Source organism: Pelophylax lessonae (genome assembly GCF_965119305.1).
Source record: "Pelophylax lessonae genome assembly, chromosome: 4".
NCBI classification, from domain to species: Eukaryota; Metazoa; Chordata; class Amphibia; order Anura; family Ranidae; genus Pelophylax; species Pelophylax lessonae.
The window spans coordinates 302,682,302-302,700,255 of record NC_138771.1 but is presented as its reverse complement, the minus strand read 5'-3'; the positions used below and the strand labels follow the sequence as shown (position 1 = coordinate 302,700,255).

Genomic DNA, 17,954 nt, shown 5'->3' with positions numbered 1-17,954 from the left:
AGGGGACATGTGTGCTGGTCACTGCATACTAAGGGGACATGTGTGCTGGTCACTATATTCTAAGGGGACATGTGTGCTGGTCACTGCATACTAAGGGGACATGTACGCTGGTCACTACATTCTAAGGGGACATGTGTGCTGGTCACTGCATACTAAGGGGACATGTGTGCTGGTCACTGCATACTAAAGGGACATGTGTGCTGGTCACTACATTCTAAGGGGACATGTTTGCTGGTCACTACATTCTAAGGGGACATGTGTGCTGGTCACTACATTCTAAGGGGACATGTATGCTGGTCACTACATTCTAAGGGGGCATGTATGCTGGTCACTGCATTCTAAGGGGGCATGTATGCTGGTCACTGCATACTAAGGGGACATGTGTGCTGGTCACTGCATACTAAGGGGACATGTGTGCTGGTCACTACATTCTAAGGGGACATGTGTGCTGGTCACTGCATACTAAGGGGACATGTACGCTGGTCACTACATTCTAAGGGGACATGTGTGCTGGTCACTGCATACTAAGGGGACATGTGTGCTGGTCACTGCATACTAAAGGGACATGTGTGCTGGTCACTACATTCTAAGGGGACAGGTGTGCTGGTCACCACATTCTAAGGGGGCATGTACGCTGGTCACTGCATACTAAGGGGACATGTGTGCTGGTCACTGCATACTAAGGGGGCATGTACGCTGGTCACTACATTCTAAGGTCTAAGGGGGCATGTATGCTGGTCACTACATTCTAAGGGGGCATGTATGCTGGTCACTACATTCTAAGGGGGCATGTATGCTGGTCACTACATTCTAAGGGGGCATGTATGCTGGTCACTGCATTCTAAGGGGGCATGTACGCTGGTCACTGCATTCTAAGGGGGCATGTACGCTGGTCACTACATTCTAAGGGGGCATGTACGCTGGTCACTACATTCTAAGGGGGGGCATGTACACTGGTCACTGCATTCTAAGGGGGCATGTACGCTGGTCACTACATTCTAAGGGGACATGTACGCTGGTCACTACATTCTAAGGGGACATGTGTGCTGGTCACTGCATACTAAGGGGACATGTGTGCTGGTCACTGCATACTAAGGGGGCATGTACGCTTGTCACTACATTCTAAGGGGGCATGTATGCTGGTCACTACATTCTAAGGGGGCATGTATGCTGGTCACTGCATTCTAAGGGGGCATGTACGCTGGTCACTGCATTCTAAGGGGGCATGTACGCTGGTCACTACATTCTAAGGGGACATGTACGCTGGTCACTACATTCTAAGGGGGCATGTACGCTGGTCACTACATTCTAAGGGGTGGCATGTACACTGGTCACTGCATTCTAAGGGGGCATGTACGCTGGTCACTACATTCTAAGGGGGCATGTACGCTGGTCACTACATTGAAGGGGGCATGTATGCTGGTCACTGCATTGAAAGGGGTATGTACGCTGGTCACTACATTGAAGGGGGCATGTACGCTGGTCACTGCATTGAAAGGGGGCACGCTGGTCTCTCTGCATTGAAAGGGGACACACTATATCTTAATTACTGAAGGTCCCTTTCACACTTTTGCGACCTCAAAGTCACGCAATCTTTTACAGCGTTTTTTGCCGCAAAGCAATGCCTATTACATTTTTCTGTTTGCGCCCCCCCCCCCAAAAAATTGAGCACCAGCCGTCACTGGAGTGGACAGGTAGTGTGGAGCAGCTCAGTTCCATTTACAACCCCACAAAGATGGAAACAGTTTTTTTTTATTTATTTTTTTCCATTAAAATCCATTTATTGTTATTTTTTATTCTCTCCTTGTCATGCCACACAACTGAAGGCCCCTTTCACACGGGCTGTCTGATCAGATCCGCCTGTCAGTTTTTCAGGCGAACCTGATCTAACCCTCTAGTCTCCTCTATGGAGTGGCGGATGTCCTATGACAACCGCCGCCATCCGATCCTGTCGGCAAAATACAGATGGATAGTTGTCCTTCTTTTAAACCGTCTGACGGATCGAACCAAATGGCATCGAATTGAAATGGACAGGAAGTCCATTTCCATCTGACTTCCCCAATGAGAAGAGCGGGAATGTGTCCATCTGCTGAGCAAGCAGATTCCATGTAGCGGAAGTGCACGTGTGAAAGGAGCCTAAAGTGGCATGAGTTACTAGATCACTGGATCTCCTATCGCCGCCAACTTGCTGCACTGTCCTTCCCTAGTGAGCCACTGCCCATCACACCATCAAGCCAAGTACACACAGGCCAAATGCCAGGAGGCAACTTTAGCCGGTTCACTAAAAATTGGCCGCCATTCGGCCCGTGTATATGGCAGCTGGTCCGACAAAAGCCAGCCATTCGGCGTGCGCGAAAAAAAAATGGCTCCTAACTTTTTAAGCTGGCTTCTAGATTTCACGCAAATTTGTCAAGCTCTGTGCTAATGAGGTCACTGCAGGATGTGTGTGCTAATGAGGTCAGCAGCTGGCAAACTCCTTCCTATGTCTTACTGGTTTTTCTGTCCCAAATCTAAATACCAGAAATTGATGAAACTTTCTAAGAAATTCAGCAATGGGCTAAGGTAAGGCCTTTTGTTATTATTATTATTCAGCAGCAGAGGTACATTAATAGTATATTCTTACATAGGGGAGCTGGAAATTAGAAAAAAAAAAAGGGACTTTAGTCTTTAAGGTATTTCAAAAAATCTGTATGGCCAAGAATAGCCTAAAAGAAGAGAGGATTAGAAAGTATACTATACAAACAATGAATAAGACAATAGCATTACTTTAAGATATATGGTTAAACACCTGCAGTATTTTGAATAACAGTAATTAACAGATCTGAACTGCATTTACCTAGCAATAGTATATAAAGACAGTTCTAACAACCTATGCTGCTGGCCAGTGATTGATGAAAAAAAAGAAATTTCTGCCTAGAAAAGCTGGGGCCCTTGTAGAAAGCACAACAGTTCCCAGCAGACAACAGATTAACTTGTGCAATGTTATTTTCTTGCCAGATTCAAAAATTCAAAAGTGTAAAATACACAGACATGATACAAAGCTATGATCCTAATGGATTACACTGTATCATGCCATTTCAGCACAGGATTGCACCTGGTGACTTTTCCAGTGCCCTGCCTGTGCTTTTCCAGTGCTTTGTGCCTGGAAAATTTTGAACGACCATGGCGTCCAAAAAGCGCTCTTTTTGCGCAAAAGTACTTTTAGACAAACTGGAAAACAGCGACAGCGCAACTGAGTTACTTGAAGAACTGAGCAATAGTGATTCATGGGAAAATTCATCATCAGGTACAGAAAGTAATGACAGCAACGATTCTGATGTCTCTTTCTGACACATAGCTTGTGGAATTTGGGAAGTATATCAAATGATTCTTCAGAATTTCCAACAGAGCTATGTGCCAGAAAAAGGCATCAGAATCGTCACTGTCATCACTTTCCGTACCTGATGACGAATTTTCCCACGAATCGCTATCGCTCAGTGCTTCAAGTAACTCCGTTTCGCTGTCGCTGTTTTCCAGTTTGCCTAAAAGAGCTTTTTGCGGAAAAAGAACGCTTTTCGGACGCCATGGTCTTTCTCAATTTTCCAGGCACAAAAAAAAAGCACAGGCAGGGCACTGGAAAAGTCACCAGGTGAAATCCTGTGGTGAAATGGCATGATACAGTGTAATTCGTTAGGATCACAACTTTGTATCCTGTCATTTAGTGTAGTTACATTTTTGAAATTGCCGCCGGTTCCACCCCCCCTGCGTCGCAACGCTCGCAGGGAAGGGAACCAGAAGACAGGTGCTGGCATCGGCAGAGCACACAGCAGGAGGACGGCGGGGGATCGCAGGGGAAGGTGAGTTTTAAAATGTAAAATAACAGATTTCCATGCAAAACAATGTACTTTTAGCACAGAAATCCTGACATAATCAGACCGCCAGGGAGGTTAAAGGAGAATTATAAAAAAAATTTAAACCCACAAGTGCTTTTTTTCTTACCACTGCTTTTACTTAATACTGGCTTTTGAAATTTACTAATGCAGCATTTTAGAAATTTAATGAAAGGTTTAGCACTGGAAAACACTTCTTAAAAGATAAAAAGTGCATTTTATACAACGATATAGATCAGACCAGAATGAGAGACAAATGAGGAGCAATAAGGGACAGAGGGACTTTATTCCAAATCAGGGATGGTTGGGAGCTAGCCTGTGCCCTTAAGAGGATAAGAAAGCCAATCTCATGATCAGCATGGGTGAAGAACCTTTTCTTTTTTTACAGTTTAATTTTCACTTTTGCCATATGGTTTTGGGAGAGCTTACTCTGTAGGCTGTTTATTAATCTATTAGTAACCCATTCTATTCAAATCATCAAGATCACTTGCACCCAAACATAATATATTATAGTATGTGTTTACTCTAATGTTTTCAACATAAATCAATAGTTATAGAAAGAGTATTAGGAGAATATGATTGCATTTTGTTTTATCTGATTGTTTCTTTGACAAGGATTACTTTGAAGTTATACGTTTCCGTGTGCAGTCTAAACAAAACAGACAGTGAAACATTGTGACCCTTCCTAGTGCCCTTGAGGACTATTTGAAGAGTCAGAACACAAACATTTACTACAAAATGTGCAAACTCTTCTAAAGAGGAGCTCGTGCTCCCCTTGTTTCACATGAAAAGCAAACAAAAAGCTGATTACAAACTCAAAGCAGCATTAGGATATCAACAACATAAACTGTCATGAACTGCTGAAATAAATCTAAGCCCAATCACTAAAACCCTAGAGTATCTCACAAACGTGAGTACACCCCTCACATTTTTGTAAATATGTTATTATATCTTTTCATGTGACAACACTGAAGAAATGACACTTTGCTACGATGTAAAGTAGTGAATGTACAACTTGTATAACAGTGTAAATTTTCTGTCCCCTCAAAATAACTCAACTCACAGCCATTAATGTCTAAACCGCTGTCAAAGACTGGTTAACAGCTAGAGGAGGGAGCTGCTGAGCAGGAAGAGTTTGATAGACTGAGTCAGGCAGTGCTGCACTGTTGGAACTGTAGTCCAGAGGAGAGAGACTCTACAAGAGATTTTGAACTGCATTTCTAAGAGGGAGATTGACAGGAGAAGCTGCATTTTCTCAAGCGGCATGGGACACAACTTCCTCTTGCCGTGAGGAGATTGAGAGTGCACATCTCTGGGATTAGTTATGTGCTTCTATGGGGATTTACTATTTGCTGCTAGAGAAAGCGACTGAGCCCTTTAGGAACTGACCATGCAGCCATCTGGTAGCCTCACTGCTGCCTGTAGGCTTGACTGGGACTATTCCTATGTGCACCAATGGTACAACTGGGCCCCAATACTAGCTAGATTTGCTAGGACAAAAAACTGTCACTTTACAGCTGCTACACAGAGACCTTTACCTATTGCTTATGCTAAGAGCTACCTCTCAGGGTACATTGCACCATATCCTAGCCATCCTTCTAGAGTAGACTCTAAATTAGTTAAAGTATTATTATAATTGTGGTAATGCTGAAATGCACTGTTTCATGCTGACTTAGTTTATTCATCATGAGTTAAACCCAGTCTTGTGGTACAGAACTCTATGGAGAGGTTTTTGGGTTCCGTTGTATCCGTTGTATCCACCGTAGTTCTATTTGGAGGAGGCGTTTATTCCAATCCCCCCCTCTCTGTGGAATATGGATCCTGTCTAGAGCCATAAAGAAAACATGTAAACAACATGGAACTGTGTAATCCTGACCTCCCACTAGGAAGACATGTAGCGTATCAACATGGTTACAAAATGCCCAAAATAAACTTTATGGCTCTAGACAGGATCTAAAAGCCACCGTACCCCCGGGCCTAAACGAAATAGCAAGCTATCGCCCTTTTTTGGAAGGTTTTGTATCAGGCAAAACGGATTAAAACATAAAACCTCCCTAAAAGCGTAATATTAAAAAATAGGTTTAAATCCACCTTATGTTCAAAAAAATCCCCTTTATGAACATACATATTCATGACTATATGCAAAACTCTGACAAAAAATCCCCCCCCCTTTTTCCTTCCACAAACCCCCCCCCTTCCCCCCCCCCCTTCATTTCCGCATGACCTCCAAACTTGTTTGTTCTCCAGGGTACAATGAGCCCTTTTTTCTTTCTTTTTTTCTTTCTGCTGTTAAAACTTATGATACAATTGATTATATAAATAAATATATACTTTGCATTATTTATTGTATATTTACATTTTCTCAATATATTTGGTATAACTTATTGACCTCTGATGAAATTTTTCAATCATGAAGAACGCACCCGGCACGGAAAGCCCCTGGGCAAGCCAGGGGTTAAACTAGGCACCTCGGAATATACCATCTCCCGTAAGATCCCCCTCCCGGGATCTTGGTTCCTTCCTCCCGTGTCGGCGGCCAATAATGTGCGACTAGTCTCCCGATGCGCACGCACCCCACAGGCGCGTGCGCACAACAGGGAATGACGTCAGCCACACAAGAAGCTCGGTACGTGCGGCTCACAGTGCGCACGCGCGACGGGCTTTAAAAAGGCCGGGGAATCAGCGTCTCCTCACATCACCCTCACACCGAGGGAAACGAGGAGACAGAGCGGACGCAACCTGCAGCGAACCCCCAAACAATTGTAAGTGTTACCTTTCATTGTTAAAATCACCACTCCCTAATAAAAGCACTATACTTGGCTCCATTGCCTGTGTTTTTTTCGGAGTTCTAACCAAAACAAGTCACATGTAATTCCAGCATCTAATTCATCTGCCAATCCAGGCATGAACAGATCATCCAACCAATATCTAGTAAGTTGACGCCACCATCAATAATGTTAGACTTTTCAAAAATCTTTTTATTCAGTATCTCCTGATATTTACCACCCACCATACCTGCAGGTTGCTCACACTTGGTTCTCGCTGCGGATCTTCTAGACTTGAATAAATATCACCAAAACAGGTCAAACGTATGTACTTTCAGTGTTTTTCCTCACCGACATTATGTAACCAAATATATGAAAATATTATGATATATACAGATGATCATTAAATCCGTCACTATCTCTACAGACTTGGTGACACAAAACCCTTGACAAAGGCTACTCTGTTAGCCGAAACGCGTCGGGTCAACATTTGATGAATTCTCTGTGAAACATCCAAGCAATCCAGCCTGGAGAAACAGAGTCTCTTTCATCAAAAATAACCAAAGTCACACATATTGCACCACTGTCACGGAAACTCTTTTTCCAAACCTAGCATTCTTCTATGCACCTTGGGTCTGTAACCCAAACACCTTACATCACCACAAATGTCTTTTAAAATATTTCTGTTGTTGAATATACACTTGTATTCGCAATAAATTGCAACCATTTATTTTATACAACTGTGTATCTTTCACTTGCCCGTAAAAGTCCCACCCCTTGGCTTGAGAAACCAACCCATACCCCACGTGGTACAGAACTCTATTCTAAGTTACCTTGGCACAGTGAGTATACTGTACTGTAACTTAATCTTCCATGTGTTCATTTATGATCAAACTATCATTGATTCTAACCCGTACCAATACATTGAGTTAATTTACCACTAAACAATCTTGTGTCTATTTTCCGGTGCTAATTCACAGCCGAGTTAAAGGTATCTATATTTTTATAGGTGCTTGCATTACCTTACCTTACCTTGCCTTGTAAACAATACATTTGTGTGTGCATACGTATATTAATGTATGTAATATATGTATATATATATATATATATATATATATATATATATATATAAATACCTTTTTTTCTGTGTTTTTTAGGTGACCACATAATCTATGTTCTTAGCTGCATAGTGGTTTGGCGAGGTGGAGAATCAGCAGGACACTGATCATCCCAATGAATGGCTGTGCAAAGACAGAAAACTGACCACGCTGGAATGGATGAGCTTCTATGCCTAGCATAGTTAGTTTGAAATAGAAAAGCAGGGGGACTGGCAGCAGTTTTGCCAACCGTCAGTATTTTTACTGGCAGCCAGAAAGAAATGGGCACTTTTCTCCTGCCAGTAAAAAAATATGGCTGTGGCACTTGGCTCGGAACTGCGCATGCGCAGTTACAAGCCGGAGGCGGCGGAGACCATTCAAGTGCATGCTACATTGTGTTCAAGTGGCACTAGTGGGGAGTGGGTCTGGTGGAGGTGATGCCTGATTGTGTCATGTGATGTCATCATGCAAGGGAGCGAAACCTCATGTCTGTGTCTGCAGGAAAGGTGCAAGGTAAGCCAAGAGTGGGACTGTCAGTGCTGTGTGGACTGGGGTGGATTGAAAGGACCACCTGGCGTGGAGAGAGACTGTCACTGTGATTCAGGAGGGGACGTGTCATGTCAATGAGGTGTCATCATCATCTGTGCTGCTGCACACTGCTGTCAGTGTCACTGTGAGAGTCAATTTCATGTGTGTGTTTCATGAATCTTGTCCCTGAGCTACTTATTTAATATTATGACAATAAAATAGAAAATATGTTTTTTTTTGCCTTAATATCTACCTTAAATCACATTGCTAATTGCATATTGCACTTGTTTGTAGCCTAGATACTGAAATTTGCACTTAACTGTCATTGTGTAACTTTTGAAAATGCCAGTTAAAATTTGGATGTGCTGGTAAATTTTGGGGGCCGTGTCAGTAAATAACAATCTGCTACATTGGCAACAACACTGACTAGCAGGATCACCAGGTACATTACACAAAGAAAGCGATACAAGGAGGAGAACAGGATACTTGAAATCACAAATGCATGGTACAACAGGCACACATCAGGAATATGAGATATTGGTGAAAGAAATTCTTTAAGACTATATTAACCATATCATAAGAAAAGCCACATCTGCCCAGGAGATGTGCACCCGATAGCTAGCAAGGCCTCAAGGAATGTCAAGGATGGCTTCAGAACTCCTGTGTAGATAGTTTAATACGTACTAAAATACCAGGAGGGACCCACTGCAGCTGGATGACCCTGTGTGCAAGGGGTCTAATTTTTTTGAGAATGTTAAATCAATTTTCATGAATGAAAAGCTCAGTTCTGGAAGCCAAAGAAAGTTTAGTGGCAGTGAAATAACCAGCATGCTTGTTTTAAAATACTTTAAGCAAGAACTATCTACCTAAAGGCCCGTACACATGTACCGATCGTCGGCAGACAAGCGTCGGCCGACGACCGATCTGCCGATTGTACGCTTGTTAGTATGATGCCTCCGACAGCCGTCAGTGCACATTCTGCCGACAAGAATCTGTCATGCAAGCATTCAAATTTTTGTATGCCGACACCAGAGCGGCCGATTGTTCGCCAGTCAGTACAGAATTCGGCCGACAGACAGCAGATTAGCAAGACTGGGCATGCTCAGAAAAGAAAAAACACAGGGAAAGTTAACCATCACATGACATCACTTCTGCAGTCGGCTGTAGTCGGCAGACAAAATTCTTGTGCTGTCTTTGCACTTTTCAACAGACACTGACAGCCCGGGGACAAAAGACGGCCGATCGTTCGCTGACGATCGGTACGTGTGTACGGGGCTTTAGTCTCCATTCACACTACCGCGACTTGCCAGGCGACTTGTCAGCCTGACAAGTTGCGGTCCATCATGGTCCATGCAGTGCTACAGGACCCGTTCTAATAGGAGCGACACAAGTCGCTCCGACTTAGAAAAAGGGTCCTGTACTACTTCGGGGCGACTTCAGAGCGACTTGCACAGACATTCATTATATGAAGTCCGTGCAAGTCGCAGCGAAGTCGCGGTGCACGCGACTTCACAGGTCGCCCCCGAAGTCGTGCCGCTTCAGTGTGAATGCAGTCTAAACCTGGAAGATCATTGTTGTGCACATGGGCTGCCTCCACAACTCATAAAATGTTGCTAAATGATGATTGTAAACAGGGCATTTTTTCTTAGAGAATAGGTGCATTAACTCCCCTCTTCTGAGTCACCCTTCGTTTCTGCTCCCTACCCACCTCTGAGCACCATCCCTTGGTTCCACCTCCTACCCACCTCCCTGTGCCACCCTTTTTAGAGAATACAGAACCAAGTATCATTTTGGGCTACTAAGTGATTTGCACGGAATTTGTTAATGATAATAAGGAAGACAGTAAAATAGATTCCCTCCAGTGAGCAACAATAGACCCCCCACCCTAGCAATAGCAGACACCCCACAAAAGATAGACCCCCAAAGGTAGTCCCTCAGCAGCAACTACAGATCTTCCCGCAGCCAGCATCAGAAAACCCTCCAAGAGCAAGCAACAATAGACCTCTCCCTCAACTGTAGATCCCTCCCTGCAACAAGTGACCCCCCCCCCCAGCAACATCAGTTCCCCCAACAAAAATGATCCTCCCCAGCAACAATAGATCTCCACACAAAAATAGATCCCCTCCAGGGACAATAGATCCCAAAGCAGCCAGCATTAAAGAGGTTGTAAACCCCCCTTAATGACTTTTTCCTATAGGTAAGCCTATAATAAGGCTTACCTATAGGTACTGTAAATATCTCCTAAACTTGTACCTCTTAGGAGATATTTACATTGCATGCAGCTGATGACGTCATCGGCGCATGCGCTCTGAAGGAACAGCCACCGTGCCGTTTCTTCAGAGCCCTGTGCCGTGAATGACAGCTCCCGTGTGTCATTGTGCCTCCGGCCATGGAGGATGCGAACCAAGAAGAAGGATGGCTGAAAATGTCTGCTGTGTTACCAGGGAGCGGGCGGCACTGCGGGGGCTTCGTTCTAAGGTGAGTATTTCATAACGAGCTAGTATGCAACGCATACTAGCTCATTATGCCTTTGTCTTTCAGGTTTTTCTTTTTTTTCTGAGGTTTACAACCTCTTTAATGCCATTATACATTCATTGCTGGAGGTGCCAGAACTGAAGAAAAAAAGCCCTGATTGTAAATCTATGTGGCTTCCTTCCTTCAACTGTCACCTAGACTTGCAGAGAATTACTACATTGCTACATTGGTACATCACCCTGTAGTAAGTGGTGGTGTACCACAATTAAAACAATGTGGCAAAGATAAAAAGCATATGTAGAAAATTCATCGATCCTTACCTCAAATATGCACAGGACCTTGGCCAGAGCTCCAACTTTTTCTTTGAGTGAAAAGATCAAAGAGATCCTGTTGTCTTTAGTGCTTTCTTCAATATAGTTAGAATCCTGCATACCAAGGACATTTTTGAGTTACTGAAAAGCTTTTCCTGAACAACCAATATTCCCAGAACACCAATAAACAGTAAAACTTCAATTCAAATTCAAACGTAAAAAAATAAATAGATAAAAAAATAAAAAATACAAATTATAAATTATAAAGTTAAACCTCAAAAGTAGTTCAATACCATCTATTTAATACAGTCATTTGTATAGTGCCAACAATTTATGCAGTGCTGTGCATATATTGTACATTTACATCAGCCCCTGCCCTCAAAGAGCTTACAATCTAGGATCCTTGTTTCACATACATACAAGGACTATTTAGACAGGAGCCAGTTAACCCCAACGAAAGCACAGAGAGAACATGCAAATTGTATGCAGATAGTGTCCTGACCAGGATTTGTAGCCAGGGACCCCAGTGCTGCAAGGCAGAAGTGTTAACAACCAGACCACTGTGCTGTCCCACATTCCATTAACTGTCATATTAAAGCAGCAATATTTACCTGAATTCTATTCTGGACATTCCGTGTATTTTCTGTTTTCAATTTTTCTGATAAAAATGCTTTTGAAAATCATAGTGATATATCAGAATTGTTTAAAACTGATTTCTACTGTAAACCTTAACCACTTGCTGACCGCCCGCTGCAGTTTCACTGCGGCAGGCTGGCTTGGCTGTGTGTAACGACGTAGCCCTACATCGGTCGTGCGCGCGGTGCTGGGGGGGGCCTGGGTTGGGCTGGGGGGGGCGATCGCTTCTCGCTGAGAAAAAAGGACAGTCAGCTTTTGTAAACACTGGTGTTTATATCCCTTTACACCTGTATTCTTATCAAAGAATATTTGGTCTAGATTTATATCTACTATTGTATTATATTTACATCCAAAATTGTATTTGCAGTTGTATTTATGCTTTTGTTTTTATTTATATGTATTATTGGTTTGTATATGGAAAAAGGAAGTATGTACTATATGGATTAGATGAACCCACCCTGCTAGAGGATGATTGGCAGTGTTGCACATTGGATGAGTTCCAGCACCACTGCCACGCCCCCAGAGGGAGGAGCTCTATAGACCACATGGATGGCCTTTGGGCCCTTGCACTGGTATTTAAACCTGTGAGTAGATCATGCCACAGTGGCTCTGAGGAAGAGGCTTATGCCTCGAAACGCGTCAGCCGTCATTCCTAATGAGACTATGGACACCTGTATGGACTACTTCTGATACTCAAGTGCATGAGTTTGATGTGATTGATTTTCACCTACGTTTGTGAGTAGCCATTTTTAATGTTTCAACTAATAAAGCCTGTAATGAGGATAATGCGCTAGGTCGGTGCGCCCTTTTTTTGTGTTTTTGTTTGAAGCTGTTGTAAACACAGCTGACTGTTCTTCTCTCTGAAATGATCACAGAGCTCATGTGAACCTTCTATATAGGAACACAGGTCTCTGTGGTCATTTCACAAGCCCATCCCCCATACAGTTAGAAATCACTCCCCTAGGCTCACACTTAACCCCTTTGATCACCCCTGGGTTAACCCCTTCCCTGCCAGTGTCATTATTACAGTACTTCTTGTACAGAACAGTGCGTGTTTTTAGCACTGATTACTGTAGTAATGTCACTGGTCCCCCCAAAAGTGTCAAAAATGTCAGTTAGGGGTCCGATCTGTCTGCTGCAATGTCGCAGTCCCGATTTAAATCGCTGATCGCCGCCATTACTAGTGAAAAGAAAATGACAAATCTTTACCGTAGTTAGTAGACGCGATAACTTTTGCGCAAACCAATCAAAATTGCTTATTGCGATTTTTTTACCAAAAATATGTAGCAGAAAACAAATTGGCCTAAAATGTTAAAAAATTTTGATTTTTTAATTTTTTTTGAGAATGTCATATAGCAGAATGTGAAAAATATTGTTTTTTTTTTTTTTTCAAAATTGTTGCTCTTTTTTTGTTTATAGCGCAAAAAATAAAAAATCGCACAGGTGATCAAATACCACCAAAAGAAAGCTCTATTTGTGGGAAAAAAGGACATCAATTTTATTTGGGCACAGCGTCGCATGACCACGCAATTGTCCGTTAAAGTAACGCAGTGCCGAATCGCAAAATAGGGCCTGGTCATTAAGGGGGCAAATCCTTCCGGTCTTAAAGTGGTTAAAGCCCAAATCAAGCCTAAAAATGACCCCTTGCAGTGGAGCTGCGAATTGCTTGTTTAGTTTGAGGAAGAGAGGAAGCACTTTTTTTTACCTGATCCTATACCCCCCTCCCCTAACCCAGCGTAGGGAAGAAGAAGCTGCAGGAACCTGTCTAGCAGCCTGGAGCAGCAGAGAATTTGGTAAGAAAATATTGTTTAACCACTTGCCGACCAGCCACTGTACTTATACTGCGGCAGGTCAGCTCTGTCCTGCGAAACGATGTACCACAAGACAGTTAGTGGGGGCAGACAACGCACAATTGTCAGTTAAAGTAACGCAGTGCCGTATCGCAAAAAATGGCCTGGTCATTAACCACTTCTGGACTAGAAGATTTTCCCCCTTAATGACCAGGCCATTTTCTTGCGATTCTGCACTGTGTTATTTTAACGGACAATTGCGCGGTCGTGCGATGCTGTACCTAAATAAAAGTAATGTCCTTTTTTTCCCACAAGTAGAGCTTTCTTTTGGCGGTATTTGATCACACCTGTGATTTTTATTTTTTGGGCTATAAATAAAAAAAGAGCAACAATTCTGAAAATAAATAAAATATTTTTCACTTTCTGCTATATAACATTCCCCCCAAAAAATGTAAAATCTAATTTTTTCATTATTTTAGGCCAATTTGTACTCTGCTACATATTTTTGGTAAAAAAAAAATCCCAATAAGCGTATTTTGATTGGTTTGCGCAAAAGTTATTGCCTCTAAAAACCCAGGGGCGATCAAAGGGTTAAGTGTGAGCCTAGGGGGTGTTTTCTAACTGTGAGGGGGATGGGCTTGTGAAATCAATACAGAGATCTGTGTTCCTAAATCGGAGGAACACAGGAGCTCTGCATTGATTCCTGAGAGAACAACGATCTGCTGTGTTTACAACTGCAGACCACCATTCTCTCTTCATGGGGAGCGATCGTGGGTGCCCGGTGGCGATCCGCTTACCTGCTGCTGAGTGGGGTACAGCGATTAGTGGGAACCTGTCGCCGTATAACTGCAGCGTCTGGTTGGCAAGTAGTTAAGGAGGTAAAACCTTCTGGTCCAGAAGTGGATAATCAATACCCTAAACTAAAGCAGTGATGGCGAGCCTTGGCACCCCAGATATTTTTGAACTACATTTCCCATGATGCTCATGCACTCTGCAGTGTAGTTGAGCATCATGGAAAGTGTATTTTACAAGCAGTTAAGGCTCCATGCACACTAGCGCTTTTTTTAATCTCCTAGAAGCTGGTATTAGCCTTTTTTTTCTGCTCCTTGAAGTGTTATCCTATGTGTCCACTTTAGGCTATTAGCGTTTTTTGAGCTTCAGCGTCTAGGAGCAAAAAAGAAAATGTTTTTGTAACGTTTCCTGGAGTTTTTTCCAGCATAAACGCTGCTAAACGCTACTAATAGTGTTTTTTTGTGCTTTTATTTTCCTTCTTTTGAAGGAACTGCAAAAACGCACAAAAAAAAAAAAAAACCCCCTAACGCTCCTAAACGCTCTTAAACACTCAGTTTGGTGTGTATTGCTAGAGAGTTTATATTTATCTTGGGAGGGTGCACGTGATCAGCACAGGGCCAATCAGCACTGTCCAGACAGAGGGTCAGGGGTCCTGGAAACTGATAGGACAGCTCATTGCAGTATGGAAACTCCTCCTACAAGCTTTACTAGGAACTGATAGAAGTCACAAGACTGCTATATACTGCTGATGAGAAAAGGTGTTTAGCAGTTTATATTTACTAAAATAATTGCATTTCCATGTTCTGTGTGCTGTGGGAGACCAGATATAGTGAATGCAGGCGTCTGTGTTTAGTAACATTCTAATTTAATATCATAGTGCATATAACAATGAATTGCTGTAACACATACCAACCAATCAGAGTTTAGCTTTTGGTGGTGCTGAGTGAGCAGAAAATTTTCTGATTGGCTGTTCCAGCAAAAAAATATGTTGATACACGACTCTATTATTTAGCCCCCATTCACATTGACTGCTGCTTTGTGTGACTTCATCTGAAATCGCACGATTTCAAAGCTGCATGTCAGTGCGACTTCGGGCGCCACTTGGAAGACATCTGATGCACAGATGTCTATGCAAGTCGCATCCGAAATCGTCAAAAGTAGTGCAGGAGCTACTTTTTTAAATCGGTGTGGCACCGCAAAGTCAACATCGCCCTGATTTGAACAGAGCGTCTCTGAAGACGAGTGTCTTCAATATGAACAGGGGCTTAATTATCAAGTGCATACTGAGTGAGCAGCAACATTTCTGATTGTCAATGCTAACTAATATGATTGAATAATTTATTTGTTGTGTATATATATATATATATATATATATATATATATATATGTACATACATACATACATACACACACAAACACACATATATATATATATATACAACAAATAAATTATGTATGTATGTATGTGTATGTATGTATATATATATATATACATATATACATACATACACACACAAACACACATATATACATACATACATACATACATACATACATACATATATACATACACACATATATATATATATATATATATATATATATATGTGTATGTATAAAAAATATATGTATATATATATATATATATATATATATACACACACATATACACATATATATATATATATATATATATATATATATATATATATATATATATGAATATATATATATAGGCTCTTTATTTAAAAGGTTTACACACTTTTTTTAACTCTATGAAATATTAAAAAAATGCGGAAACTTTTTGTAGACTATGTATATATATATATATATATATATATATATATACATATATATCTATACAAAAGAAAACACACTAGTTCATGCAAAATACATTGTGCAATAATTACATGCAGTACAGAGGTTACATTTCAAATGTGTACACAAAGTTTTGCTTTTTTGCAATACTAGTTTTAGAATAAAACATTGTAACATAAGCACAAAAAGTGGATAAATACACTGACAAAGTTTTTCAACTTACATAGGTATGTCCTCCATTCATCTTGCTTGTATCTACATTCATCTTGCTAGTCTTGGTCTCAGAAGAGCTGAGGTCAGCCAATGCACCTGTGTGAGTTCTGTGACTGGTGCAGCAGCAGCAGAGTATTTAAAGCCCTTCTTTTCACTCAATAATCCAGCCTGTTTAATGTTCTTCACCAAAGCTTCTCCAATCACCGGTCTGCTTAAAGAGGCGCTGCCATCATGTGACTGGATGTGGCCATCGCCTCCTCACTTATCTGTGTTCATGGAATGATACAAGTGGTTTTCATAAACACAACCAACAAATTGCAAAAATTGCTGCCTGTTTTTTATCCAAAACATATGCCATGTGTCTGTGTGTTGGTTAACTGCTATTAACTGTCTTCATTTAGAAGGCTCTTTTTGAAGACTCGTGTTACGGAAGAATTATGGTCTGCTACGTTATACCATATTATATAGTGGTGTAGCGTCTGCTATCTTTATCTATTATCAGGAATCTATATTAACATGAAGAAAATAGTTAATCCATTTAGTATATATGTCTCTTAAGTAATAAAATCTGCAGGTAATGACTTTACCTGCAGTGGCTGATCACCCAGCAGCCACACCACTGAAGATGAATGTGTCAAATACAGACTTCATGGATTGCACAAATGTATATACCAGTCTTTCTCAGCAAGGGTTCCTTCAAAGGATGTTAGTGGTTCCATGAGCAGTGAGCACTAGCATATTGTATTGATCTCCCACCTGGTAGTTCCAGCGCCAACATTACATGGCAGAGCTAGTGGTGTGGGAGCAGTGAAACATTTCCTCTCATTTTTAAGATAAGTAACCACTGATGCCAATGATTTTTTTGGTTGTCCATAATGGGGTTGTTGTCCTTACTCATCATAAGTATAAGATATAAGAGGGCCCTTCACTGGCCATTAGTATGATGGGTTAATTTTTCCCAAAAATTAACAGTGTAGGGCAGGGATCTCCAAACTATGGCCCTCCAGTTGTTGGGGAACTACACGTCCTATGAGGCATTGAAAAACTCTGACATTCACAGACATGACTAGGCATGATGAGAATTGTAGTTCCTGAACAACTGAAGGGTCATAGTTTGGAGAGCCCTGGTACAAGGGGTCCTGTTCCTTACTGACCACCAGTGTAAGGGGAGCCTTTTCCCTGCTGATTAGTAAAGTAAGGGTGGGCCTTCTCCCACTTATCATCGATATAAGGGGTCCCTTCTCCCCACTGACCACCAATGTAAGGGTTCTCTTCTCCCCACTGACCACCAATGTAAGGGTTCTCTTCTCCCACTGACCATCAATGTCAGTGGCCTTCTCCCACTCACCATCAAAAAAGAGGGGCTTTTCTACCCACTGACCACCAGTGTAGCGGTTCCCTTCTCCCACTGACCATCAATACCAGCGGGCCTTCTTCCACTGACCATCAATATAAGGGGCCCTTCTCCTCACTGACCACCAATGTAAGGGTTCTCTTCTCCCACTGACCATCAATATCAGTGGCCTTCTCCCACTGACCATCAATATAAGGGGCCCTTCTCCCCACTGACCACCAATGTAAGGGTTCTCTTCTCCCACTGACCACCAATATCAGTGGCCTTCTCCCACTGACCATCAATATAAGGGGCCCTTCTCCCCAC

At 42.1% G+C, this 17,954-nt stretch overlaps 1 protein-coding gene across 1 annotated transcript in view; it reads right to left on the bottom strand.

The window, feature by feature from the left end:
• Positions 1-16,464, bottom strand: part of PAH (phenylalanine hydroxylase) — a 108,688-nt gene extending 92,224 nt beyond the window's left edge. The window contains exons 1-2 of the mRNA XM_082254086.1: positions 16,305-16,464; positions 11,055-11,159 (exon numbers count right to left, since the gene is read on the bottom strand). Of these exons, the coding sequence (XP_082110212.1) occupies positions 11,055-11,159; positions 16,305-16,346 (147 nt within the window). The 5' untranslated portion in view covers positions 16,347-16,464. The remainder of the gene's footprint in view (positions 1-11,054; positions 11,160-16,304) is intronic.
• Between the last annotated feature and the right edge of the window lie 1,490 nt (positions 16,465-17,954).